Source organism: Leptonychotes weddellii, chromosome 13 (assembly GCF_054177405.1).
Source record: "Leptonychotes weddellii isolate Sample4059 chromosome 13, ASM5417740v2, whole genome shotgun sequence".
Taxonomy (NCBI): Eukaryota; Metazoa; Chordata; class Mammalia; order Carnivora; family Phocidae; genus Leptonychotes; species Leptonychotes weddellii.
In genome coordinates, this window is record NC_138381.1 from 52,624,463 (window position 1) to 52,651,286 (window position 26,824).

Genomic DNA, 26,824 nt, shown 5'->3' on the forward strand with positions numbered 1-26,824 from the left:
AAGTTATATGTAATTATAAATGCATAGTTATAATTACTATAATTTAACCACAATTTAAATTATTATAATTTAAATTTAAATTACATGTAATTACATATATACACAGGCATACTTTGTTCTATTGGCTTTGCTTTATTGAGCTTTACAGACACTTTTTTTTTTTTTTTGACAAATTGGATGTTATGGCAACCTTGTGTTGCGCAGGTCTGTCAGTGCCATTTTCCCAACAGCATTTGCTCAGTTTGTATCTTTGTATCACATTCTGGTAATTCTTGCAATATCTCATACTTTTTCATTATTTGTCGTAGTGATCTGTGATCAGTGATTACAACTCGAAACTCAGATGATGGTTAGCAGTTTTTAGCAAGAAAGTATTTTTTTTTAATTAAGGTATATCCATTTTTTTTAACTTAATAGACTACAGTGTAGTGTAAAACATCACTTTCACATGCACTGGAAAACCAGAAAAATTCATTTGACTCATTTTTTTGCAATTTTCACTTTATTGCAGTAGTCTGGAACCAAACCCACAGTATGTATCTCTGAGATATGTCTGTGTATGTGTGTGCGTGTACAAAAATGACAGCATTGTTTTTCTGCTTTTACAAGACAATAGAAAAATGGTAAATACCACAGTAGAAAATGGCAAAGGATACTAACAAAAATCTGAAGAGAAAAAAATGGAGTAGTGGCTAAAGTGGGGTGAAAAAGTTTTTGATAGAAGTCCAAGAACCTAAGGGATCAGAATGTGAGATGGGATATAGACATGAACTTTGAAGAAAACCATGATGGGGGAGGGATTTGAGGTAGAGATAAAGACTGTAAGTGATAAAACTCAATATGAGGTAGAGTAACTGGGAGGTATGTAGGTGCTTGCAGTAAAAAGGGTAGAGGAAGAAGTTATTTAATGGTTCCCAAATCATTGAAATTACCTGGGGAACTTTTTTATAAGTAAACATTTTACTTTAAAGTAATTTTAGATTTACAGAAAAATTATAAAGACAACATGGAGTTTCTATATACCTCACCAGATTTTCTCCGTTATTAATATCTTACATTAGCATGGTACAGTTGTCATAATTGATACATTATTAACTGAAATCCATACTTTATACAGATTTCTATAATTTTTACCTAATGTCATATTCCTGTTCTAGGAATCCCATTTAGGATGCCACATTACATTTAGTCATCATGTCTCCTGTGCTCCTCTTGGCTGTGATGGTTTCTCAGACTTTCCTTGTTTTTGGTGGTCTCGACCATTTTAAGGAGTACCGGTCAGGTATTTTTGTAGGGTGCCCCAATATTGGAATTTGTCTTATATTTTTCTTGTGATTAAACTAGGGTTATGTGTTTTTTTAAAGATTTTATTTATTTATTTGACAGAGAGAGAGACAGCGAGAGCAGGAACACAAGCAGGGGGAGTGGGAGAGGGAGAAGCAGGCTTCCCGCTGAGCAGGGAGCCTGATGTGGGGCTCGATCCCAGGACCCTGGGATCATGACCTGAGCCGAAGGCAGACGCTTAACGACTGAGCCACCCAGGCGCCCCTAGGGTTATGTGTTTTAGGGAGGAAAACCACCTAGGTAAAGTTCTGTTTTCATCACATCAAGGGTACATACTATCAACATGACATCACTGTTGATGCTAACTTTAATCACTTTGCTGGGATAGTATTTGTCAGGTTTTTCAAGTTTCTTTGTTTTCCCGCTTTCCGTACTGTATTCTTTGGAAGGAAGTCACTCTGTGCAACCCACGGAGTGGGCAATAATGCTTCATTCACCTCCTTGAGAGAATATCTATATAAACTACCTGGAATTCCTCGTGGAAATGGACATAGATATTTATACCTTGGGTTATAACCCAGTACCACTTTACTTATTTATTCTATTGCTGAAAGTGTTCCAACTTTACCAGTTGGGACCTCTTGCAGTTGACACCTGTATCCCTTTGACACATTCCCATTGTTGAATTTATGTCCATTTTTTGAGGACTTCCTTACTTTATAGTACAAGAGTCTCCAAACTCACGTTGTATATTTCCTGTCTCAGTCCTAGGATCAGCCATTTTTCTAAGCCCTGGTTCCTCTGGAGAAAGGTACTAGTAACCAAGATCTTGGTGTTACGTGTTCTCCTTGCTACTGGGGTATTTGTTGTTGCTCCTGGGCTTGCTAGCTGATACAGGAAGGAAATCTATGTGTGTAATCTAATTCTACCTATGCATATCTATAAATATTTTTGTATGAAACCATCTGTGTGTACATTAAGCTAAACATGAATTCATACTCTCTCAAACAATAATTCGTTACCACATTTCAGCCTTCTCCTGACTTGCCTTTCTGCAATCTCCCACTCAAGCAGTGAGAACCATAGCTCCTACAATTCACTATCCATTTACTTAAGTGTTCATTTCCAGAATACAAGATCAATTGACCCTTAAACAACACACACAGGTTAGGGGTGCTGACTCCCCACACAGTTGAAAATCCACATACAACTTTTAACTCCTTAAAAACTCCTTTTAACTCCTTACTAATAGGGAGAACCACAAGAGATCACTTTTTACTGCGATGCGCAATTTATGTAGAGATGATTGGCATGACTCGACATTTTAAATGGGTACTTGCAACACTGAACCCACAAGTAGTAACAGGATGTGGCTGTGAAATTATTACGGTAGTACAAGATGTGTGTGCTACAGTTAATTTTATGCAGTTATTTAATACTCTGTCTTTACATTTGTTTTCATTTGTCTTGACTAAATGGTACCATGTACAGTCTCTGCATGTGTACATTTTGATAAATTAGTTTTTTATTACAGATTTCTGTATATTTTATGGTAATAAATGGTAAAATATACTAGTATTTACATATTTTATGCATACATGGGATACCTAACTCTTTTTTCACTATTTCTGGGCTGTGTAGTTCTTGTGTGAGTGTTTTCAAATTGTTGCATATCTCTTTATTTTTTCTAATATATAATTATTGAAAAATTCCACATATAAATGGACCTGTGCAGTTCAAACCCATATTGTTCAAGGCTCAACTCTATAGTATCAAATTGTTAAGCTATACCACCAGGGACCTTTTTTTATTGAAATAAAATTCACATATAATTCACTATTTTAACCATTTTAAAGTGTACAATTCAGTGGTTTTAGGTATATTCACAATGTTGTGCAACCATCACCATTACCTAATTCTAGAACATTTTTAATTACCCAAAAAGAAACCTGTTTCCCTCTTCTCCCAGCCCCTGGCAGTCACTAAAGGCAGCTTTTTAAAAAGTGGTATTTATTTCCCTTCCCAGATACTCTGATTCAGTAGTTCCAAAGATAAAGCTAGACATCTGTATCTTTAAAAAACGACAACAAATGATTCTGCTTTGCTTCTGGTAGTCAAGCAAGTTTGAATTACCAGGTGGCATAAGCCTAAAAGAACAGCATATTTTGAGTAAGTTGAAATGTTCTGGAAGCAGTAATGTGAATCAAAGAGGATCTCATCAAAGCTAAAAACAAATGCCAACGCAGTTTGATTGTCTTTAATTTAAAAGTCGGTTTAGGCAGGGTTGAAGTGAGGGAAAGAAACCATTTTATAAAATGTCAGCTTATAGGGCGCCTGGGTGGCTCAGTTGGTTAAGCGACTGCCTTCGGCATCGGGCTCCCTGCTCAGCAGGGAGTCTGCTTCTCCCTCTGACCCTCCCCCCTCTCATGCTCCCTCTCTATCTCATTCTCTCTCAAATAAATAAATAAAATCTTTAAAAAAAAAAAAAAGAAAATGTTTAAAAAAAATAAGTAAAAAAAATAAAATGTCAGCTTGTTGCATCTGTGTTTAGATTTCAGTTAACTTTTAATCCATGTAGTCTGTATTCATCCATTACTAAGTTTTGGTTTCAGTACTTTGTTCTGCTTATTCTCTCTTGGGTGTTTTTTTCCCCCTGACTTTTTTTTTTTTAAGCTTCTGCTTATCTTAGCCCACTTAGAGGAAAGCTTCCCAACTCTTTCTGCCACCAAAACCTTGGTAAAAATGTACTCTTAAAGGATGAGTACTAATTGCCAAGTAGGTATAGAGCTGTAGTAGTAAAGCTAAATATATCTGATGACTTAATTGGGAAAGATTTGCTGACAGACTTTGAGTTTGATACCTTTTCGTTTTGTAGATAGAAGCTAAAGACCAATTCTGGTATTTTGTGATACACCTATGAGGAATTTTGAAGTCAGACTTATGGTTGGAAAATAGAGTGACTAGACTTATAATTGGAAGAGTAACTAGGGCTAACAAAAAAAAATAATGTTTAAAGCATTGATTCTGAGGGTCCAGTGCTCACTGAATGTTATAAAACTATAAAGTGATCTCAAAATACAGAATTTTCTTTAGTTTCTTTAGAAGAACACTTCTGTAGATTTTCACTTTTACTTTTACATCCATAGCATGTAACTTCACAAATTCCATTATCTACTTCTGTTCCCCAAAGTTCTCGTCTAGCCATACTATCTTGCCAGTAGTCTACCAGTCTTTTCTCTCTTCTTGGATTTTTTCCCCTTAACCCTCACTTGTTTTGTCATGTTGAGTAGCTTTTCCCTACAGACTGCTCCCAAGGCTTATTCCTTCTTGATTGGTTTTTGCAAAGCATTTTCTCAACAACGTTTGGCTTCTTCCTATGGGCGATTTTGTACTCTCTGCTAGGAAGATAAAGTTTTCTCCAAATTGTTAGGATGAAGAGTAAGTCATAAACAAAAAAGAGCAACTTATTAATATTGCCTGAAGAATCGGTTTTGTTATTATACTAAGAAGTCTGTCAAGCAAGACTTGACATTACAGTTACCTCAGCCTTCAAGAAGGATGCTTATCTGTGTAATTATTCTTGTCGAGTTAGCTGTGTTGTTTGAATCTGCTCTTCTTGTTATTAAATTATAACTTAGCATTAGTTTAGTGACATTGTTACTGGCTAAATTAGTTTTACTTGCTTGGTTAAATTTTACATTGTGGGTAGTGATACGGATTTTTATCAGTAGTTTTTAGCAAATTTCCAATAACTGGACTTTTTAGATATGCATGCATTGTGTCCCCAAAATGAGTCGGTCAGACTCCTTTTGCTAAAGCAAATGCGTATGTAATCCAAGAAAGTGTGCTTATAGAATATTTTTCTACTGGAAAGAAGGATTGGGTAAGGTAGATGGATACCACCTTACTTAGGTCAAGAGATTTAAGATACAGTAGTTCTCTTCCAGTTATGTGATTTCTCCTCCCCATCCCTCACCCCCCACCCCACATCAAAAGTAGTTTCTAGAGATCCCAATGAAGGAGGCTTTGAAAAATCAGTTTGGAAAATACTGTTTAAAGTTCTATTTAAATGTAAAGAATTGTATAAAACTTCATTTTTTCCTTATAATCTGAAAGAAAAAAATATAATCTGTGGTTTGCAAGCTTCTGCTAAGACGATTTTAAACTTAAAAATCTATAGAGGTCAGTAATTGAGTAAGCAACAAATTTTCTATCTAAAGTGGAGGGAAGAATAAACTTCCAGAGAAGCCAGTGTTAAAGGTGATAATTAAGAGACAGTGATAAGAAACTAATAGTTGCTACATATACTTGCCAGAAAAATGGAAACAGATCAATCTAAGAGAAGAAAGCTATGGAGCATTTATGGCATAAGTAACAATCAGTAGAATAAAATAAATATTGTGCCAGTGTTTGAATGCTCTTTAGGATCAATCTTGTAAGTTAAAGTACTCTCACAAAGAGTTATCCTGTGAAGAAAGGAAATGACAGTTAAAAAATTTTAATGAGACACTCAGGCTGCTTAATGTAGTTATTTTTTAAATTAAGGTGATACCCCACACACCCACATGCATGCATGTTGTGTATATATATGGTTTAATATGGTAGAGAAATCCCGTCTTAAATTAATGAAATGAATCCTTTTCTAATGAGATCGTTTATAATATCAGTAAAAATACTCAGTAATTTAATTTGTTTTCAAATTTTCCTAATGATTAAGAACCACTGGGATACTTATTAAAAGTACAGATTCTTGGTTTTATTTCAAACCTACTAAATGTGTATTTTAACCGCACTCCAGGAAATTTTTATTAAGTAGGACTGCATTAAACTAAAAACCTTTTGCACAGCGAAGGAAACAATGGAAAGGCAGCCTTTGGAATGAGAGAAAATATTTGCCATACATCTAGTAAGGGATTAATGTCCAAAATATATACAACTCAATAGTAAACAAATTCAGTTTAAAAATGGGCAAAGACCTGAACATTTCTCCAGAGAAGACACACAAATGGCCAAGTATATGAAAAGGCGCTCGGCACCTGGGTGGCTCAGTCGTTAACGCATCTGCCTTCTGCTCAGGTCGTGATCCCGGGGTCCTGGGATCGAGCCCCGCATCGGGCTCCCTGCTCTGCAGCAAGCCTGCTTCTCCCTCTCTCACTCTCCCTGCATGTGTTCCCTCTCTCGCTGTGTCTCTCTCTCTGTCAAATAAATAAATAAATAAAATCTTAAAAAAAAAAGAAAAGGTGCTCAGCATCACTAATCATCAGGGAAATGCAAATCAAAACCATGATGAGATCTTACCTTACACCTTTTAGGGTGGCTGTTACCAAAAAGACAAGAGATAGCAAGAGTTGGTGACCGTAGGGTGACAAGGTCCCTTATACACTCTAGTTGGAATGTAAGTTGGTGCAGCCACTATGGAAAAGAGCATGGAGGTTCCTCAAAAAATTAACAGTATAACTGCTATCTGATCCAGCAATCCCACTTTTAGGTATATATCTAAAGGAAATGAAATGAATACCTCAAAGTGATATTTCTACTAATCTGTGTTGCAGCATTAGTCACAAAAGCCAAGTGTAGAATCAGCCTTAATGTGTGTTGATGGATGAATGGATAAAGAAAATATGGTCTTCATATTTACAATGGAATATCATTCAGTCATTGAAAAAAAGGAAATCCTCCCATTTGTGCTAACATGGATGAACTTGAAGGACATTACATTAAGTGAGATAAGCCAGAGACAGAAAAATAAATACTGTATGATTTCACTTACGTGTGGAATCTAAAAATGAACTCACGGAAACAAAGAGTAGAATGGTGGTTGCTGGGGATTGGGGGAAATGGGGAGATGTACAGCATGGTGACTATAGTTAATAATATATACTTGAAATTTTCTAAGAGTATAGACTCAAGTGCTCTTACTACACACAGATAAAATGTGTTAATTATGTGATATGATGGATGTTTTAATTAGCTTCTGGTAATCATTTCACAGTGTATACATATATCAAATTACCACATTGTACACCTTAGATATATACAGTGTTTGTCAGTTATACTTCAGTAAAACCAGGGGGAAAAGATGAGGTTTGATGAGAGTATACATTCTTGCCTCATTGTTGATCTTAGGAGCCAAAGAAAGCATTCAAGTTCTGTTCTGTTACTGGGAGTTGTTTGCCATTAATCAGTATTAACTTTTATCAGATGCTTTTTCTGTATCTGTTGAGACTACCATTTGTTTTTTTCGCTTTTAGTCTGTTAATACAGTGAATTGCATAGATTGATTTTCACGCATTAAGCTGACCTTCAATTACTGGGGTAAATCCTACTTGTCATGATGGATTGTCCTTTTTATATATAGTTGAATTTAATTTCCTAATATTTTATTGAAGATTTTTTTGTATATGATCATGAGCTGTTATTGATCGGTAATTTGTTTGGGAGCCCAACATGGGGCTTGAACTCACAACCCTAAGATCAAGACCTGAGCTGAGATCGAGTCGGGCGGTTAACCAACTGAGCCACCCAGGCGCCCCAATTATATTAAATTTATTACTGTTTGTTTTTGACCCATGACATGGCCTATCTTGGTGAATATTCTGTGTGCCTTTGAAGAGAATGACTATTTTCCTGTTGTTGGGCAGATTTTCGTACAAATGTCAGTTAGATCCAGTTGACTTGAATTGATGGCATTTTTCAGTTCTTTTATATTCTTGTTCATTTTCTATCTTAGACTAGTTGAAGCTTTCAGCTGTAATTATGAATTTGTCTGTTTCTCCTGTCAGTTTTGCCAGTTTTTGCTTCCTGTATTTTGAAGCTCTTTTGCTAGTTGCATACACATTTAGTGGACTGATCTAATTACACACTGAACTTATCAGTGTGTAATATGTAAAGTTCCCCTTTGCTCTGAGATCTGTTTTGTCTGATATTAATGTAGTTACTCTAGCTTTCCTTTGATTAGTGCTTGCATGGCATATCTTTTTTCCATTCTTCTCCTGCCTTCTATTTGGTTATTTGTACATTTTAAGATACTCTGTTTTAGTTTACCTAATGTGATTTTGATTATCCTGTGTATAGTTTGTATATTGGTTGCTCTAGCAGTTACGTTATATAGCATAGGCTCAGAACCCAACTATATATTAAATGCTTTTTATTGATGGAATATTTTTAGAATCTAATTTTGATTTTTTGAAATTTTCCAAATAAAGTTATTGAAAGGTAATACAAGCTTTTTCTGACAGTCCATTAATAGAATATTATTGCTATGTATAATTTTCTTAAAAAATATTAATGACAATCCTAAATTCACCAATAACTTGCTTTGCTTGATCTACAAAGGAGCTAGTGCTTTATCTTTATAGTCTCACCTAGACTAATGCCTGGGGTTGATATTATGCAGATCCATTTTGCTTTTGAGTCAGAATTTTTGTGTTTATATATGACTCATAACTGTAACTCTGTAGGCTTTACACAAGGCTAGTTTTGAGGGCAGTGCTATGTTTAATGATTCTATTTATATGGTAATAGTTGAAACAGTTGAATGATCCCAAGGTAAACTGTGCCTCATGTGTGTAGTATCAAAAAAGTTTCTTTATTCAAGTTTATTTCCTCCTCTATAAATGAAAGATTGAACTCTTTGAACTCTGGCAGTTTTTTTCTGTTGGAATGTATTCTAATTTGGCTATGTTCAGATTAATTTAATCTAGTTTTGATAATCTACAAGTTAAGTCAGTTCATTTAAGGGATTTTGGGGTTTGATTCACCAATCAAATCAAACATTTTAAAGCACCAATAGAACAATTTCAACAACATAGAAGATTTTATTAATCCTCTGTTCAAGGTGTCTGGGTTTTAATAATTCACATAGATGCTAGATGTAGTTTACTTAGACCTGTAATATCCATCTATAAGAAATTTATTGCATGAAATAATTAAAAATTAGGCTTGTCAGTCATTCTGCTTAATGTTGTGGTCTGTCATGCTCCTGTTGGCCAGCAACTTCAGTCTAGCCCAGTACTATACAGTAGAGGTCTCTGTGATAATAGAAATGTATATCTGTATTATATAGTAGTTACTTTAATTTTAGTTAATTTAACTTTCAACAGCCACATGTAGCTAGTAGGTCATCAGACAGCAACACTGGTCTAGTCTCATGGCTTCCCTTTTTATATGTAAAACTCCCTTCTTGGAATTTTTTTGGATTTCAAGTGTAAGCTTGTATGTAAGCATAAGCTTCTAAGAAGATTCTTGACCTATTGCAGAGCAGGAAACAGAAGGCTGAACAAATTAGAAAATGGTATATGACATGATAATTACAGTATGATAAACATTAAGCAAATGAATAGGTTGGTAAAGTGACTAACTGCCTGGGAATGTCTGGGAGTTGAGTGAAGGTGAATAAATACTCCAGGAATTTTAAGTAGGAAGGGTTTCATAAATTTAAGTTAATTTAAAATGGAATTAGATATTGTAAAATTACAGTCAAACCTATCAGATTCTTGGTTGGGTCTTCAGAAGTATATTCCAGACCAATGCAGAACTACCAGGGAATCTGCTAGGACCTTCTACCTTTAGAGACAGGCTGAAATGACAAACCCTTTGTTACTGCTTTCATTTCTACTGCTTGTGTTTCCTTGAAAAACTGGATATTAGATATTAGTCTAGAGAAGATGGGAAGAAATATAAAAGTAGTTCTCTTTTCTTTTCAGTGACAAGCTGAGGAGACTTTAATTAGAAACTCAAATTCTTAAATGAAAACTTAGTTTAGGCTAGGACTTTTAGAGACATAGAGAATATCAAATTGCATTAATTGTGGTATATACCTTTAAGTAGGTTTCATTGCATATGTATACAAATAACCCTTATATATCCATTCTTTACAGATCCAGGATGAGAAGACTGATAAAAGAAGAAGCTAGCTGAACAGCTATAAGATGCCCAAATCTGGGTTCACAAAACCAGTTCAGAGTGAAAATTCTGACAGTGACAGCAATATGGTAGAAAAACCATATGGAAGAAAGGTATACTTTATACTAAAGATGTGTTGACTCCTTTGGAATTGGCAAGAACTCCGCATTTAGTATTTTTAGTAATTAGCCATAAAATAAAAAGCAGTTGGATGCCAGATAAATCCAAACCATTTATCTAAATCTTTTAGAATTAAATTGGATTCCTAGGAATAAGATTGTTTTTCATTCCCTGAGATAACACAATTACTAATATGTCATATTTACTTAAGAAATAATCAGTGAGAGGGGGTGAAAAAAAAAAATCCAAGACTTCACAATCATTTGGCATTTCTTTCTCCACCTCCTGACCCCCCAGTAGCAAAACACACATATACACTAGCAGTTGCATTTTCCATATATTTAACCTTGGGTAAATTTACATAACTTTTCCAGCCTCAGTGTCTCTCTCTCTAATGGAGGACAAGAGTACTTTAGAGAATTGTTGTGACAGTGAAATGGCATAAGTATAGTGCCTAATGTAATGCTTGTTACATAATATGTGCTTAATAAATATTTACAGTTTTTGTTGTTTATTATAGTCATTGCCAGTGACCTCTGATTCTTTTTACATCCATCCTTCTTCATTCCTAACTGGTCTCAATCTCCTTTATCTAGTTAATTTTACACATTATCTTTGAATTTTTCCTTTTTGTTTTTTTGTTTTTCCTTTTAAGTCTTTTCTTCCCCCTAAGTCATTTTCTTATTGAAGGACATCTGAAATGTTTCCGGTTTTTTGCAAATATGAATAGAGCTGCAATGAACATTTGTGTACAGATCTTTTTTTTAATCCCTTTATTGAGGTATAATTTATATACCCTTAAAATTCACTCATTTAGTGTATAATCTAGTGATTTTTAGTAAACTTGCAAAGTTTTGCAGCCATCATCACAATCCAGTTTACACCCTTTCCATCATGGCTAAATGATGCTCGTGCCCATTTGCATTCAGTCCCTATTCCCACCCCAACCCCCAGGCAACCCCAAATCTGCTTTCAAAATTAGGAATTTTAAGTTTTCAGAATTTGTTGTTTTCAAAAACTGTTTTGGCTATTCAGGATCCTTTACATTTCCAGACAAATTTTAGGATTAGCTTGTCAGTTTCTACAAAAAAACCTGTTGGGATTTTTAGTAAGGATTTTATTGAATAGACCAGTTTGGAGAGTATTGACATCTTAACAGTATGTCTTCCAGTCCATCACCACTGAATATCTCTGTTTATTTAGGTCTTCAGTTTCCCTGAGCAATACTTTATAGTTTTTAGTGTACAAATCTTGCAGTTCTTTTGCTAAATTATTAGTGTTTTATTCTTTTGGATGCTATAAGAGTTAATTTCATTTTGGGTTTTTTATTGCTAGTGCATAGAAATAGAATTGATTTTTATATAGTGATTTTGTATTCTGTGACCTTACTGAACTCATGTATTGGTTCTAAAAGTCTGTGGATTCCTTAGGATTTTCTACAAATGGGATCATGTCCTCTCCGTATAAAGATAATTTTACTCTTTTCCAGTATAGATATTTCTGTTTTTTTCTTGCCTGATTGCACTGGCAATCTCTGCCTTTGATTAAAATGATTAATCCATTTACATTTAATATAATTATTCATAGGGTTGGATTTACATCTGCCATTTTGCTCTGTGTTTTTATATGTTTCATATTTTTTTTATTTTTCTCCCATCTGTGCTGCCTTTTTTTATTCTAAATATTTTTCATTGTACTATTTACATTTCTGATTTCTTAAACTTCTTAAATTTCGGATTTCTTGAATTGTAATCTTAAGAGGTTGATCTCTGGATTATAATATGCATCTAATTATTGTAAGTTAATATTGACTTAATTCCAGTAAAATATAGCAGCTTTGTTCCTGTATAGCTCCATTTCCTCCCCTTTTTTGGTGTATCTATCTATAGATTCATCAACATTTGTTATTAACTCCAAAATAGACTGTTATGATTTTGTACAATCTTTTAAAGAAATGAAAGAAGAAAGGGGAAACACATACAGTTCTTTTTACCTACAAATTTACCAGTTTTGTCACTCTTAATTTCTTCTTCTTACAGACTCAAGTTACTCTCTGGTTGTTATTTCCTTATAGTCTCTAGGAATTTCAGTATTTACTGTAAAACAGATCTTCAGCCATGATTAGATTTCTCAGTCTTCATTGATCTAGGAATATCTTGGTTTTGCTGTATTTTAAAAGCAGCTTTATTGAGATATAATTCACATACCATATGATTCACTTAAAGTGTACAATTCAGTAGTCTTTTATTTTTACAGAGTTGTGCAGTTATCTCCACTATTGATTTTAGAGAATTTTTACCCAAAAAAGAAACCTGTGTATCCATCAGCAGTCACTCCTCGTTCTGTCCCCAACTTTCACAGCCCTAGGCAGTCACTAATCTGCTTTCTGTCTCTGTAGAATTGCCTATTCTGGATGTTCCATACAAATTGAGTTATAGAATTGTGGTCTTTGGTGACTGTTTTCAAAGCTCAGTTTTGTTGGATATAGATTTCTTAGTTGATTTTTTTAAAGAAAAAAAAATTGAATGTCACCCTACTTCTTTCTTGCTTTAACTGTTTCTGATAAGAAGTCAGCTGTTTTGTACCCTTGTCAAGATGAATTTTTTTTTTCATTGCTTCTCTCTCTTTGACTGTCATGTGCTTAGGGTTCCCTTGTATTTATTCTATTTGGGGTTTCTTGAGCTTCTTAGATCTGTAGATTAAAGGCTTTCATGAAATTTGGAATATTTACTGGTTTTTTTTTTCATCTCACATCTGCTGGTGAACATTTCTAATACATTTTCAGTTACTCTGCTTTTCAAATCCAGTATTGCCATTTGGTTGTTTTTGTAATTTTTCTTTATTAGTATTTTCTGTTTGATAAGTCACTGTCATACTTTAATTTTTTAAACATTGTTTTATTTCTTTATAATAACTGTCAAATCTAGTATTTGGGCTTACTCAGAGAAGTTTCTATTGAATACTTTTTTCCTTGCTTTTTTTGTATGTCTTAATTTTTATTGAAAACGGGACAATGTAGATGATATACTGTAGCAGTTCTACAATTCTGGGTTCTCATTATTTCCCACCGGAAAGTTGTAACTGTCGCTGAGTTTTTTTATTTATTTATAATAAAATGTTAAGAATTTATCTGCAGTATTTGTCTCAACCACTGGCATCCATTTTTTTTTCTCTTTCTTTTTTGGTCTTGCTTCCACAGGGTTACCCCTGTCTGTGTAGATTAGTCAGCAGCAGTTGATTGGTCAGAGGTTGTACTCAAATACCAGGAGCCATAAGACTTCCACCTTCTATTGACAGACTTGCCTGTGTGTTGAGGAGTACATTCAGCATTCAGGCATTTTTGTTTTGTTTTTTTTAAGATTTTATTTATTTGACAGAGCACAAGCAGGTAGAGCGGCGGGCAGAGGGAGAGGGAGAAGCAGGCTCCCCACTGAGCAACGAGCCCGATGTGGGGCTCGATCCCAGGACCCTGGGATCATGACCTGAGCTGAAGGCAGACACTTAACTGACTGAGCCACCCAAACCTCCCCTCTTTAGGCATTTTTGAAATCTTCCCTGGTATTTACTTTCTGTTGGGCTCACCCAGGTCTTCCCTTTGCTTGTGTGCACTCAGCTAAGGATATGTGGAGAGCTTGGACCCTCCCAGATTTCCTCTGCATGTGCACACCATCTCCCAGTCAGTGAGGGATATATGGAGAGCTTAGCCCTTCTCAGATCTTCCTCATACATTAATATAGCTTCCCCTCTCAGCCAAGGATATGTGCAAACAAATCTTATCTGGTACACCCTATGGCTCTCTCGTTTCTGCAGTCTCCTTGGTAAATATCTGGCTTATTCACCAGCTGCTGCTCTTCTGCAGCAGGATCACAGTCTTAGGCTAATAGGACTATGCATTGTGCCCCCTCCAGTTGTTTCCTACCCTGTTTGCTATTTTTATAAACAATGCAGCTGGGTGTGGGCTTTTGGCCTTCTATACCAATTCAAGTTGACACTCTTTGGCAGCAAAGATGCTGGTTTTCATTGCCAACCCCACTCCAGTAGCACTTCATGCAAACTAAGCATCAGCCAGGGAATGAAAGCATTCCCCAGGCAAGAATGCCAAAGACACTCACTGTTCTTGAAAAAAACATCGTTTTTCTTGAAAAAGAAAAAAGGAAGTTTTCTTGAAAACTTAAGCAGTTTTTCTTGAAAGAAAAAAGCTTCTCAATTTGTTGTTTGCTTTTTTCAATTTCTAGAGCCTTGAAGTGGTTGTTTTGACAATTGTCTAGATTTATAGTCGTTTCCTGGGGAGATAAATTGCCAGTATCTTCACTCCACCATAGACAAGTTTCCCCAAATAAATTGCTAGTATCTTCACTCCACCATAGACAAATTTCCCCAAATGTGACAAATCTTAAGCAGAATGGTTTCATTATTAGTTTTATCTAACCTTATATGGGATTCTTAATGTATTATGTACTGTTTTATGACACTAAGCATAAAACAACAGGTGGTTAAGGTATGATTTAAATCTTTATGAAGACTCTTAACTAATTATTCTTCCTGTTTGTCTGAAATGTTTTGCTCTCAGGACCCCTTCAACATAATTAAAGATCCCAAAAAGGGGCACCTGGGTGGCTCAGATGGTTAAGCATCTGCCTTCAGCTCAGGTCATGATCTCCAGGTCCTGGGATCTACCCCCACACTGGGCTCCCAGCTCAGCGGGGAGTCTGCGTCTCCCTCTCCCTCTGTTTGCCTGCTTGTGCTCTCTCTATCTCTCTCTCTCTTAAATAAATAAATAAAATATTTGGGGGGAAAAAAAATCCCAAAAAGCTTTTTTACATGTGGGTATATCTGTTGATATTTACAGTATCAGAAATTAGAACTGAGAAAAAATTAATGTTATATTAACTGGTTTAAAAAAACAGTAAAACTATTACATGTTTACAAACATAATATATTTTCATGGAAAACAACTATATTGGATATATAACTATATCCAAAACAAAAAATACTAGAAGAGTGTCCTTGGTTTTGCACAGATCTTTAATGTCTGATTTAACAGGAGACCACTGAATTCTCATCTGCTTCTGCATGCGGTGTATTTGGATATCACTTGTCATGTAGTCTCTAGAAAACTCTAGTATGTATTCTTGAGAGAATGAGCAAGGTACAGTAACACCTTACTGTGAGCATATTTCTGACCTTGCAGATCCTCTGAAATGGTCTCAGGTACCATACTTTGAGAATTGCTCTACCATTGTAAGAAGCACATTAATGGAAGTATTGAGTGTACAATGATGGGACAAAAATGGAGAGAAGCAATCAACTGTAGAGGGTTCAGGGATGGTTTCACAGTAGAAAAGATACTTAATCTGAATTCTCAAGGATGAATGTGAGTATGTGGCCAGCAGGAAAGTGGAAGCGGAGGACAGTCCAAGATGTAAAAAAGACATGAATTTTAACGTTACAGTAGTACATATAAAGTCAGGATGTAGCTTGTGGAACATGGAGGGTAGGAGATGAGCATTAGACACGGGCCGGTTCATTATGGCCTTATGTGTCTTGCCAAGGAACTTGAAATTTATCCTGTAGCCATTGAGTCAAAAGGGAAGGGCTATGGTAGAAAGCAGAGTGTTATTTTAAAAATCCAAACAAAAGGCAGTGTGGGCAGCGGCTATGGGGATAGAAGGAAGTTGGCAGATCTAAAAGATGTTGAATGAATCAAACTTGAGTATGTAGAAAAAGTAATCTGGGTCCACCCTGAGGTTTATTATTCCCTGAGAAGGAATCCAAGAAATGGAATGGGTTGTTTTGAGAAGAATGTTTGGTTTGTACTTGTTGATTTGGCCATTGGAACATCCAGCTGGAAGTATTAATAAGCAGTTAGATAAAAATCCAGAGCTCAAAACAGCTCATTGGAAATAAATATATGAGGATTAGTGAAAAAGTAACCTTATCATTATGGAGATGTCACCCAAAGAGAGTGGAGAGAGAATGGAGGAGAGTATACCCTGAGGAATTCAAATATTTAAGAGTCATCAAGAGACAGGAAATGAGGACAGAGAGAACCAGGAGAGGCTAAACAGAGAAGAGTAGCTAAGGGAGTCTGTATGCCAAATGCCACAGAGGTTAACAGGAAGGGTGAGGCCACTGGATTTTGTCAGTTGAGATACCTTAAAATGACTTAAAATGACTTTGCTTGGTGAAGGTAATTTCAGTAGAGTTTTAGGGACAGAATGCAGTGCTAGATTTGAGAAGACAATTAGAACTTCTTTTTCTAAATGTTTGAATATAGTAAAGGTTACATTTGTGAAATTATATCTGGGCTGCTTGATATCATTTTGGGGGTTGAATTTATATGGCTGAACTTGTTAAAACTTCTATTCTTCCTAGGTACTTTGTATGTAGCTTTTGAAAGCTGCCACTAAATAAACAGTAGTGGCTAAGCATTGCCTTCATAAAAGTGTAGAAACAACTAGCAAAAAGCAAACACTTTTCACTAACATACTTCTGTTAAAAACATTGCTTTGGCATCTAGAACTAATGATGTAATGTATGGGGATTAACATAAGAATAAAAAAAAACACATTGCTTTGGTAAGTTAAGAATGCTTATTAATCATTAGATTTATACAATAAATGGGAAGAATAATACAGACTACTATATTTTTCATTTATTAATTTTTGGCTTACCCAAAGTGATATATTTAATTCTTCTCAATCTCTGTACAATCACTTAATCAAAAGATCACATACTTGTTTGTTTGGGTGTAAGGATCAGAAGTTCTGAGGCAATGTGCATGGTGCTCATTGCCATGTTTTAGGATTTCTGAGCAGGTTGACATTGAAAGCTGTTGTTAAAAGTGATTTTCTTCAGTGTTAGATATTTAACTTAGTGAGTAGATTGGCCTTGAAGCCAGCCTCAAGCTTCTTCTGAGTTTTTTCTTCCATACAGTTTTAGAAATGAATATACAGTTCTGATAGAGATCTTATTTACAGTTTAATATGACACAGACTATTGCTGTTATGAGATCCTAACTTAATAAAATAAGCTGAACCAAAATTTAATTCCTTAAATGATTTAAGTAGAGCATAATTTTAAATAATAATCACATTTTATAGCAATACGCATTTAATATATAGTGCTTTCATTACCTCATTAAATATCACAGTAGGATTTCATCAAAAATGTCTCCCCGGGCGCCTGGGTGGCTCAGTCGGTTAAGCGACTGCCTTCGGCTCAGGTCATGATCCTGGAGTCCCGGGATCGAGTCCCGCATCGGGCTCCCTGCTCGTCAGGGAGTCTGCTTCTCCCTCTGACCATCCTCCCTCTCATGCTCTCTGTCTCTCATTCTCTCTGTCTCAAATAAATAAATAAAATCTTTAAAAAAAAAAAAAAGTCTCCTCACAATTCTTCAAGTATTTTATCCTTTCAGTGCTAATCTGTGGGATTTTTTTCCATTGATTTTAGTTTAGAAATTATTTTGTACTGTTTTCAGCTGTAAGTTAGTATTTATGATCTGTAAAAAAAAAAAAATCTTTGATAAAACCTATGAAAATCTAAAATCTAAGTTAAATTCATGAAGTGTGAAAGTGGCTATTAATCATTTAACCTGCTAAGTAGCTGTCTTATCCTTTTCATCAACATACTTCAGACCTTCATTATTTTATATCCAAGTGATAGTAGAGAAATTTTTATTTTACTGTTCAAGTAATATAATACATGTTGGTTGTAGAAAACTTAGAAAATACATAGAAGAATAATGAAAATAGAAATTGCCTTGTAAAAAACCATCAAGAATCTGAGATTGCATTGTACACTGTCCTACTTGAAAGCTAATCAGTTTCATGGATGCCGGCAGGAGATGCGAGACTCCTGAGTGGGATATAAAGGAAAGTTAATTTCTCATAACAATAGCAGTAGCCATCTATCAGCATTTGTGCCTATAACGTGAGCCCTGTTTCTCACAAGGGATGCAAAGAGAGCCAGGTGACAACTACATATAAAGGGGGTTGCAGTACAGGAGAGGAACCCCAGATCTTTTATAATGGGCAGTAAGTCTACCTGACTTACTCCCCCTAAAGGGAGAAATTATTTATTATACAGAACAGTATACAGATCTGCCCTTTGTGCTCTAGGAGGAGATGCTACCTTCCAAGGCTGTTCTCCATATAGATATTCTTGAAAAGATAGTCCAGAACAAAGGGAGTTAGTGTCTCTGTTTGTAAGATGTGCAGATATGCAAGAGAGCCATGGAGAATTCTCTCCCAACACACCAGTAATGCTGCTACCTACAGATAGCTCTTCATATTTAAGGTTGTGTCCTTCAAGAGTTTTCTGTTTTTTTATTTCTTGGTAAATTTTTACCTCTTCTTTTTTCCATCTTACTGAGTTGGTAAAGGCTACCAGTATATTATCTAACAGTAACAGTGATAGAAGGTCATACTCATCTTGCCATTGATTTTTGTTGTCATTGTTTTTTTATTAATGTATAGTAGGCCCCACATGTTTACATTGATTTCATTACTGTGTATGTTAGCTGTTGTAGGTTATTGAAAGAATAACAGAATTAACATAAATGAAAAGACTTAAAATATTTTAAAATAATCTTAAGAGTTCTAGACTTTTCTATGTCATGGGCACAGAAGAATGTGCCAGTGATTTGGTAATACAGAAATTTCAGGACAATCAGATGTAACCATGTATTTTGAAAGTTTTTTCCCCCAGATCTGAAAATAATTTTTAAAGTGTTTAAGAATCTCACAAAAACCTTTTGTTCAAGTAGTACTAACCAGGATAGTTTTATTTTACAGAGAACAGAACTGGTTGGTAGCAGTTAGAAATATTCACACTAATCACCATATTGCAGAGGAGAGTGTGATCAGTATGTTCTTGTGAACATTTTCCACTTAACATGTTATCAAATTGGTTTCTTTTAACTTGTTTTATAGCACAGAACAGTATCTTTATTTACACAGGTTCAAGGGAAAATGGACATCTTCACATTTTTCTTAGATTCTATTAATAACAAAGATTCCTATTTCTAAGGCAAGTCTCTAGAATTTCGTTGGTTAATCTTTGTATTAATCCTGACTTTTTATTTCTGATGCTTTGACATCTGGGGCCTGCTGACACCAGGGAGACTACTGCTTCCAGGGCTAGCCAATTCCCAAAGATAGTAAACAACTCACTTATGACCAACATTTCATAGGCAAACCAACCAATCCAGAGTCCAGACCCAGCCACCAGCCGTATCCAACTCTCCCACCCTGGGCCACTGTCCCCCTGCCCTAATAAATGACTCTAGAGCCGGGTACCAGACGTAAGAGAAACAACGCCCATAGCCCAGAAACTGCTGACGTTACTAAAAATACCCAATCCTGAGCCCACTTACTCTGCCTTGCCTTTTCTTTCCTGAGGAAACCACAATAAAAGCTTTTCCCCTCATTTCCCTTCTCTCTTTCTGCCTCCTAACCCACCTTGGTTTGTGTCCCTGTATAGTGTGGTGTGCCCCCTCATCTTGAGAACTGTAACAAACTGTCCTTTCAGTGGCAGTGGTCGCCTTGTCTGTCAGCTTCACCATACATGAGTAATAATAAAACCTACATTCTAAAACAACCTTATAAAGAAAATACATGCCTGTGAAGCTCAATATCAATGGCAGAAGTGGAAAAACAGCTCAAGAGGATTTAACTTTATAACAGAAATAAATTATATGAGGCTGTTATTCTTCAGTAATCTTTATCAGTTAAGGTATAAAGAAGTCACATTCTCTTCCTGATTTTGTTAATAGATTTATCAAAAATGAATGTAGACTCGGTCAAAATGTTATTTTTGTCACCTGGTAAATTCATTGTATAGTTTTTCTTTAATCTTTTGATGCAGTGAATTGTTAAGAGAGTCTCTAATAATGAACTATTCTTGTATTCCTTGGGTGAACCTTGCTTGATTATGATATATTATCTTTCTAAGTTCTAAGACACTAAATCTGATTTGACAGTTTATTTAGGATAGTTTATTTTTGTGTTTATTTCATAACCAGTTTAGTTTATAATTTCTGTCTTATATTCTCTTTTGGTATCAGTTTTATTTTAGGCTTCTAAGATGGATTGTTCCTTTTTATCATACCTTCATGCTTATAGTATTTACATGACATGTAAAATATCTGTTCCTTGAATTTTTTTTACTCTCTTGTAAAATCTTCTGGGCTAGGTACCTTTTTTAAACTTAAAATCTTTAGCTATGGATTTATGGTCTTCTATGATTATTGGTCTATTCAGGCTTTCTATTTCTTTCATGAGCCAATTTTTAGTAATGTATGTTTTCTAAGAGAATAGTCTATTTTTCTAGGCTTCTTAAACTTTTGGTGGTATAAAAATGAATACAGTATTTTTTTTAACTTTTTAATAACCGCTCTGGGGGTTTGATTTTATTGATAAATTCTACTTTTTTAAAAACGCACTATTTAATTTTTCATGCCTCTTCTTCCCCCTCTTCCTTCATTTTCTGTCTTGGATTGAGAGCTGGTATCTTCTGCAATCTGAGTCTACTAATTTGCTTCTGAGAGTCTCTATAATTATTTTATCTGTCATTTATTATCATCACTATTCTTTTTTTAAAAATATCTATTTGAAAGAGAGAGAGAGAACAAGCAGGGGGAGGGGTAGAGGGAGAAGCAGACTCCCTGCTGACCCCAGGATTATGACCTGAGCCGAAGGCAGACACTTAACCGACAGAGCCACCTAGGCGCCCTCATATCACTATTCTTTTAAGCTCTCCTGCTAAGGTGATAGGGCTTAATTCTTAGTATCTAGCAGGTTTTTCATAAAGGAGTCGTTATAGCCCAGTTTATATGTGCAGTACCAATTTAGATATTTGGATTATAAATGTGAACTTGATAATGGTTGTAGACCATGAAGGTAGGATACTCACCTGAATGGGTGGGCACAGGGTATTAACAAAGCACAGTATGTTTAATTATATACAGAATCGCTTTTTCAGGTTTATGTATTTGTTTATTGATAATTCATCTATATTATACTTAGATACAGAGTTTTATTATATTCAAGATATTTTGTTTTATTGTTATTTTAAAATTCTGTCAAGTAAAAGTAGGGGAATATGAGACAAGTTAAAAAATGTTGAATTTGTTGAAACTGGGTCTTGAATACATTGAAGACAGTGGTTTACCATACGTCTCTACTTTTGTATATATTTGAAACTTTTCTTCATTAATTTTTAGGTACTGTATTGCTTAGCTAATATTGTTACAACTTTATTCATATTTGATTTTTAATAGAGTAAAGACAAGATTGCATCATATAGTAAAACTCCAAAAATTGACCGAAGTGATGTGGGCAAGGAGATGAAAGAGAAATCATCCATGAAACGTAAACTTCCTTTTACCATTAGTCCATCAAGAAATGAAGAACGAGATTCAGACACAGGTAGAATAATTTGTTGTTCTCTGGTAAAATCTTAATCATTCTTTTACTATGATTTTCTTCATATCATTCCTCTTGCACCCCATTTTATAGAGAAATATTTGTATTTCAGTATTTCAGATTTATCATTTTGGGGCAGAAATTCATACATTTCTCACCCAAACATGATCTCTAATCAGATAACAACAATTTGCTTCTTTCCTTACTCTCCATGTTTATTACAAATCTCTTAGCACTTTCAAAACTTAATTTCTTGGGGAGCATTTCAGTGATGAAAATTTACTGTGATAGGGAGCATAGGATATGTTAGAGGTGAGAAAAAGTTGTTGAGTTTTTGTGGACACAATATTGAAACCACCAGAGAAAACAGTATAGGCAGTTCAGATTCAGAAATAAATCCGAAATATGCCCTCCCCAACCCTGAAAAAGAATTACTGAGGTTTATCGCCTAAGCCCAATTCATGGTACCTTTGTTCCTCAAAACTCTCATATGTCAGGAATGATCCTTGACATCAGTCAATCCCAGTTGTTCACAATAGATTAGAACCTCATTACCGCTATCTACTAAATCACTACTAGATTGTGTTCTACCCCTGAACTAATCATTTCTTGAAACTAAACTTCAGTGTTTGATACGTATTTATCATAATTGTTTTATCCCTTGCATAAAATACTAATAATGAACTGTTTTTAAGAATGTTTCAGCTTCACTCACAGAAAGTTAGTGTTCTAATCTGAGTTTATATACAGAGATTATTTTCTGCTTATACCTTTCTAGCCATTTTAATCATCAATATGGAAATGATCTTGACTCTGGAATCTGAAAATACTCTATAAAGGCTTTTGAAATGCCCTATGCTAACATAGCTTTAGAAAGTACTTAAATTAACTTTCAGGAGGTAGGCCTCCTTTTGTGTATTTTGCTGTCTCTCTTAGCTTGAATTAGAAATTCTTATACATGACATTTTTAATCCTTGAAAATTGTTCTTTTTTGCAATGATTAAGATATTTTGTGCTTCGTTCATTTTAAGTTACACTGACACCTAGAGATTCAGTCTTTTTTTCTGAAGAATGACTCCTTATCCTTAAGCAGTATTCTCAGCCGATTAGTTGATCACTTAGCTGAGAAGGTGCGTATGTGCCTTTAGATAGATAAGATTTAACTTTTCTCGTATTTTTTCCCTGGAAGTCCTTTTGTTTGTCATTTTTAAAGTACTCGCATTAACCAGGTTTTGTTTTCCAGTGACAGTGATATTTTTACTAGTAATTGAAGAAGGGATTTAGATAAATTCAAAGAATGTTAATATATTTTTAGAAGTAAATAAGATTTCAAAATAATAAACTTCCCATGAGAACCTTGTTATCAGATCAGCTAGATTATTTGTCTTTTATTTATTGTAAAATAAGTAGAAAATGTTACTTAGGCACAAAGTTTAAGCACTGGATAAACATAATGTAATTCATATTTTATTTACTACATTATATATTTTTTCCCTGCTACAGTTTTTCCACTGCGTGAATGAGGCAAAATGTTGCAGCTCGCTCTCATTAAGATTGTTTTGTAACAAATTCCTAGATATCTTTTGGAAAGGTTATATGCTAACACTAGACAAGATTTTAATGGATTTAAACATTTTTGGTAGGCTAAATTTACAAATTCTAGTAAAAAGTAGATGTAGGCTTTAGTTTTGCTTGTGCATGCATACACACACACACCCTGCCCCCGCCCAGAGCATTAATAAGAATTTCCCCAGGCCCAAAGCAAAATGTCTTATTTACAATCTATCTGTCTTATTTTCATAATTAAAAAAAAAAAATGTAGAATTCAAAGTACTATCAAGTGGTATTTTCCATATGAAAATAATTATAGCACCCACATTTGACATTGATTTTTTTAATAAAATATACTATATTTTAAATGATTAGTTAAAATTATAAAGATATAAAGGAAATATTTACAACATATATGACAATCCTTGTTTCTTAATATATTTAGTATTTAAAGGTCTCTGAAATGTGAAGAGAAAAAAATGAGAAAATGGAGAAAAGATAACAAGCAAGTAGTTTAAAACAACAGAATTGCTCTTGGCAGAGAAATATATATACATATATTCTTTAAGATTTTATTTACTTATTTGTGAGAGAGAGAGAGAGAGCATTGCGGGGGGGGGAGGGTCAGAGGGAGAAGGAGACTCCCCGCCGAGCAGGGAGCCCGATGTGGGACTCGATCCTGAGACTCCAGGACCATGACCTGAACTGAAGGCAGTCGCTCAACCAACTGAGCCACCCAAGCGCCCAGCAAAGAAATATATTTTATTTATTTCAATAATAATCAAAGAAATACAATATGTAACAATTGAGAAAATTGTTGACCTAAATCATACCAGGTAGTCACTGGCCAGATTACTTTAGTTGGTCTAAATAATAGGAATATTTGTTGGAGGTAAATATGAAAACATTTATCCAGAACTAAAGTTTGTTAACGTTTGACTTATTCTTTCTTTTGGGATTTAATCTGTATAAGTAATTGATGACAGTGAAAATTATCTTTATCTCCACTTCATCTATAATAGCAAAAATAAACCCAGGAAAATAATGTCAAGTAATAGAGAATTTGTTCAATTATGGTAAATCCAATGAAGAAATACAATTTTTACTCTTAATAACATTGTAGAAGAATACATGAAATGGAAAGATATTCATAGCATACAGAATTTAAAAATAGGTCATGAAATAATATGTACTGTTTGAAAGCTTATGTATATTTATATTTGTATGGATGTGTACACAGGGCATATATTAACACACACATTGAAAGATAAGATTGTTTAAATATAAAAGACTATTTCATTGTAGAACTAAGCCTGAACTAGTGGGTGTATTATAAGCCCAGAAAAAATTGTAAACCCTGACTTAGGTTAAGTAAAAGAATGGGGAGTTGGGAATAAGGAGAAAATGTTAACAATGCTCCTCAGCTTATCTCTCATAGCAAGGGAATAACTGATGTCTACAACTGAAATATATAGTTTTTAAAAATAATTACTTAAAAATTTTAATCTTTATTTAAAATTCTTTCATATACATCTACATTTATTGGTGTTTATGTTTTAGTATATGATATCTTTTAGAGAAGAAGCAATTCCTTTAGTTTCTTTCTTTCCTTTCCTTTCCTTTTCTTTCCTTTCCTTTCCCTTCCCTTCCTTCCCTTCCTCCCTGCCTTCCTTCCTTCCTTCCTTCCTTCCTTAACTCTGTGCCTAATGTGGGGCTTGAATTCATGACCATGAGATCAAGAGTAGCCAGCTGGGTACCCTAGTTTCTCTTACGTTGGATTAAAATATAATCTTTCAGCTTTTTATTTTTAAATGGTACACATATATTTTTCTATTTGTATGTAACTTAATCATCCCCCCCCCCCGCCAGTTCCTTTCTCTTTATATATATATTAGATTTTTGCAGTGATGCTCACTAGATGTTAACATTTTATTTCCAGAATTTGGGGTCATTTTTTTTACTTTCTCTGTTTTTTGTATGGCTTGAATTTTTCATAATTATTTCTGTAAAACACATTTTTTTTTAAAAGATACTCATACTATTCAAGGAAGGCTCAGTGGTCACCAAAATCAGCAATAATGCCATCAAATGGATGAGTCATTCTTAGTCTTTATTTTGAGATACCATAGTGTGTGCCTTAAACTCCCTAATTCTTAATTATTTAATATTTATTAAGTTTTTAAAAGATAACACTATAGGGGTACCTGGGTAGCTCATTAGGTTAATCCTCCAACTCTTGATTTCAGCTCAGGTCATGATCTCAGGGTCATGAAATCGAGCCCCACATTGGGCTCTGTGCTCAGGATGGAGTCTGCTTGTGATTCTTTCCTTCTCCCTCTGCTCCTCTCCCCTCAAATAAATAAATAAATCTTTTTTTAAAAAAGATAATACTGTAAGAAAGTAATTGTTTGACTAGACAAAATTTGGGAGAAAATTACAGCATAATTTGAGGTCATGCCAGTGGATCCTTATAGCTGTATCATAATAATTATTTCAGCAAATTGCTAATATATCTGCTTATATCATTTCAGTATCTATCCCATGTTGTCCTATCCTATCAGAGAATTCCCATAAATTTTGTCCCATGAAATGTTAAGGGTACAATATATAGAGTGACTCATTGAACCTATGGAAGCAACTATTTATCTAGAAGACAAATTATTCCTTATACCTACAGCTTACTTTATCATTTACTTTTAGCTTTTACTTTCAGTCTTTCCTTATCTAGAATCCTGGCAGAATAAGTTAATTATAGTTAAAATAGAGGTAAATCATAGCATAGTATTTATTATCAGAGGCTTTGGAGTCTAATGTCAGACCAGCGTTGAGTCCCTGCTCAGCCCCCTATTAGTCCTGGCTAAAAAATTTGAGCCCTTTATAACTCTGATTTTCTCATCTGTAAAAGTGCATGTAATACCAACTTCAGAGAATTTTGATCTTTAAGTGACATAATATGTAAAATCAGTTTGTGATAATGTTAATTAAAACAGAAAACTAACACTGGCTTAAATAGATTGGGATTTTTTAATCTAATGTAATAAGACCAGGCATAAGCAGTCCAGAGTTGGTATAAGTAGTTCAATAATGCCATCAGGGACTGGGATGTTTTTCAATGTTCTGCTCTCTCACCCTTAACTTGTACATGGGCTTTGTTCTTAATATTTTGCTTTATAGTCACACAATATCTTCTGCCCCCTCCTGGGCAGAAAGTAGGAGAGGAAGGACCAATGACAAAAGTATCTTCCAGTGAAACTTTGCCTTTTTATTGATGAAACAACATCCCTAGGAACTCTTCTGCCTACATCTCATTGATTAGGCTATCCTAGTTGCAAGGAAGTCTGGAAAGTTAACTGCTTTTAGCTGGGCATATTGTCACCCTGATCAAAATTAGAGTATGTCTGCTAAGAAGGAGAGAATGAATATTGGGTAGGCATCTTACAATACTGACACTGTATGTAGTTTTTAGTATGGTAATTAATAACTGAAAACTGCGGTTCTGTAATAGTTACTAATGTTTCTACCTAAGTTATCTTTATTCC

General features: G+C 34.6%; 1 protein-coding gene across 7 annotated transcripts in view; it reads left to right on the forward strand.

Moving 5' to 3' along the window:
* ANKRD12 (ankyrin repeat domain 12) overlaps nt 1-26,824 on the forward strand; it is a 125,251-nt gene that overhangs the window by 24,465 nt on the left and 73,962 nt on the right. For all 7 annotated transcript variants that reach the window (XM_081802560.1, XM_006742408.3, XM_031038060.2 and 4 more), the window contains 2 exons: nt 10,164-10,301; nt 21,590-21,737. In XM_081802560.1, coding sequence (XP_081658686.1) covers nt 10,215-10,301; nt 21,590-21,737 — 235 coding nt within the window. In that variant the 5' untranslated portion in view covers nt 10,164-10,214. The remainder of the gene's footprint in view (nt 1-10,163; nt 10,302-21,589; nt 21,738-26,824) is intronic.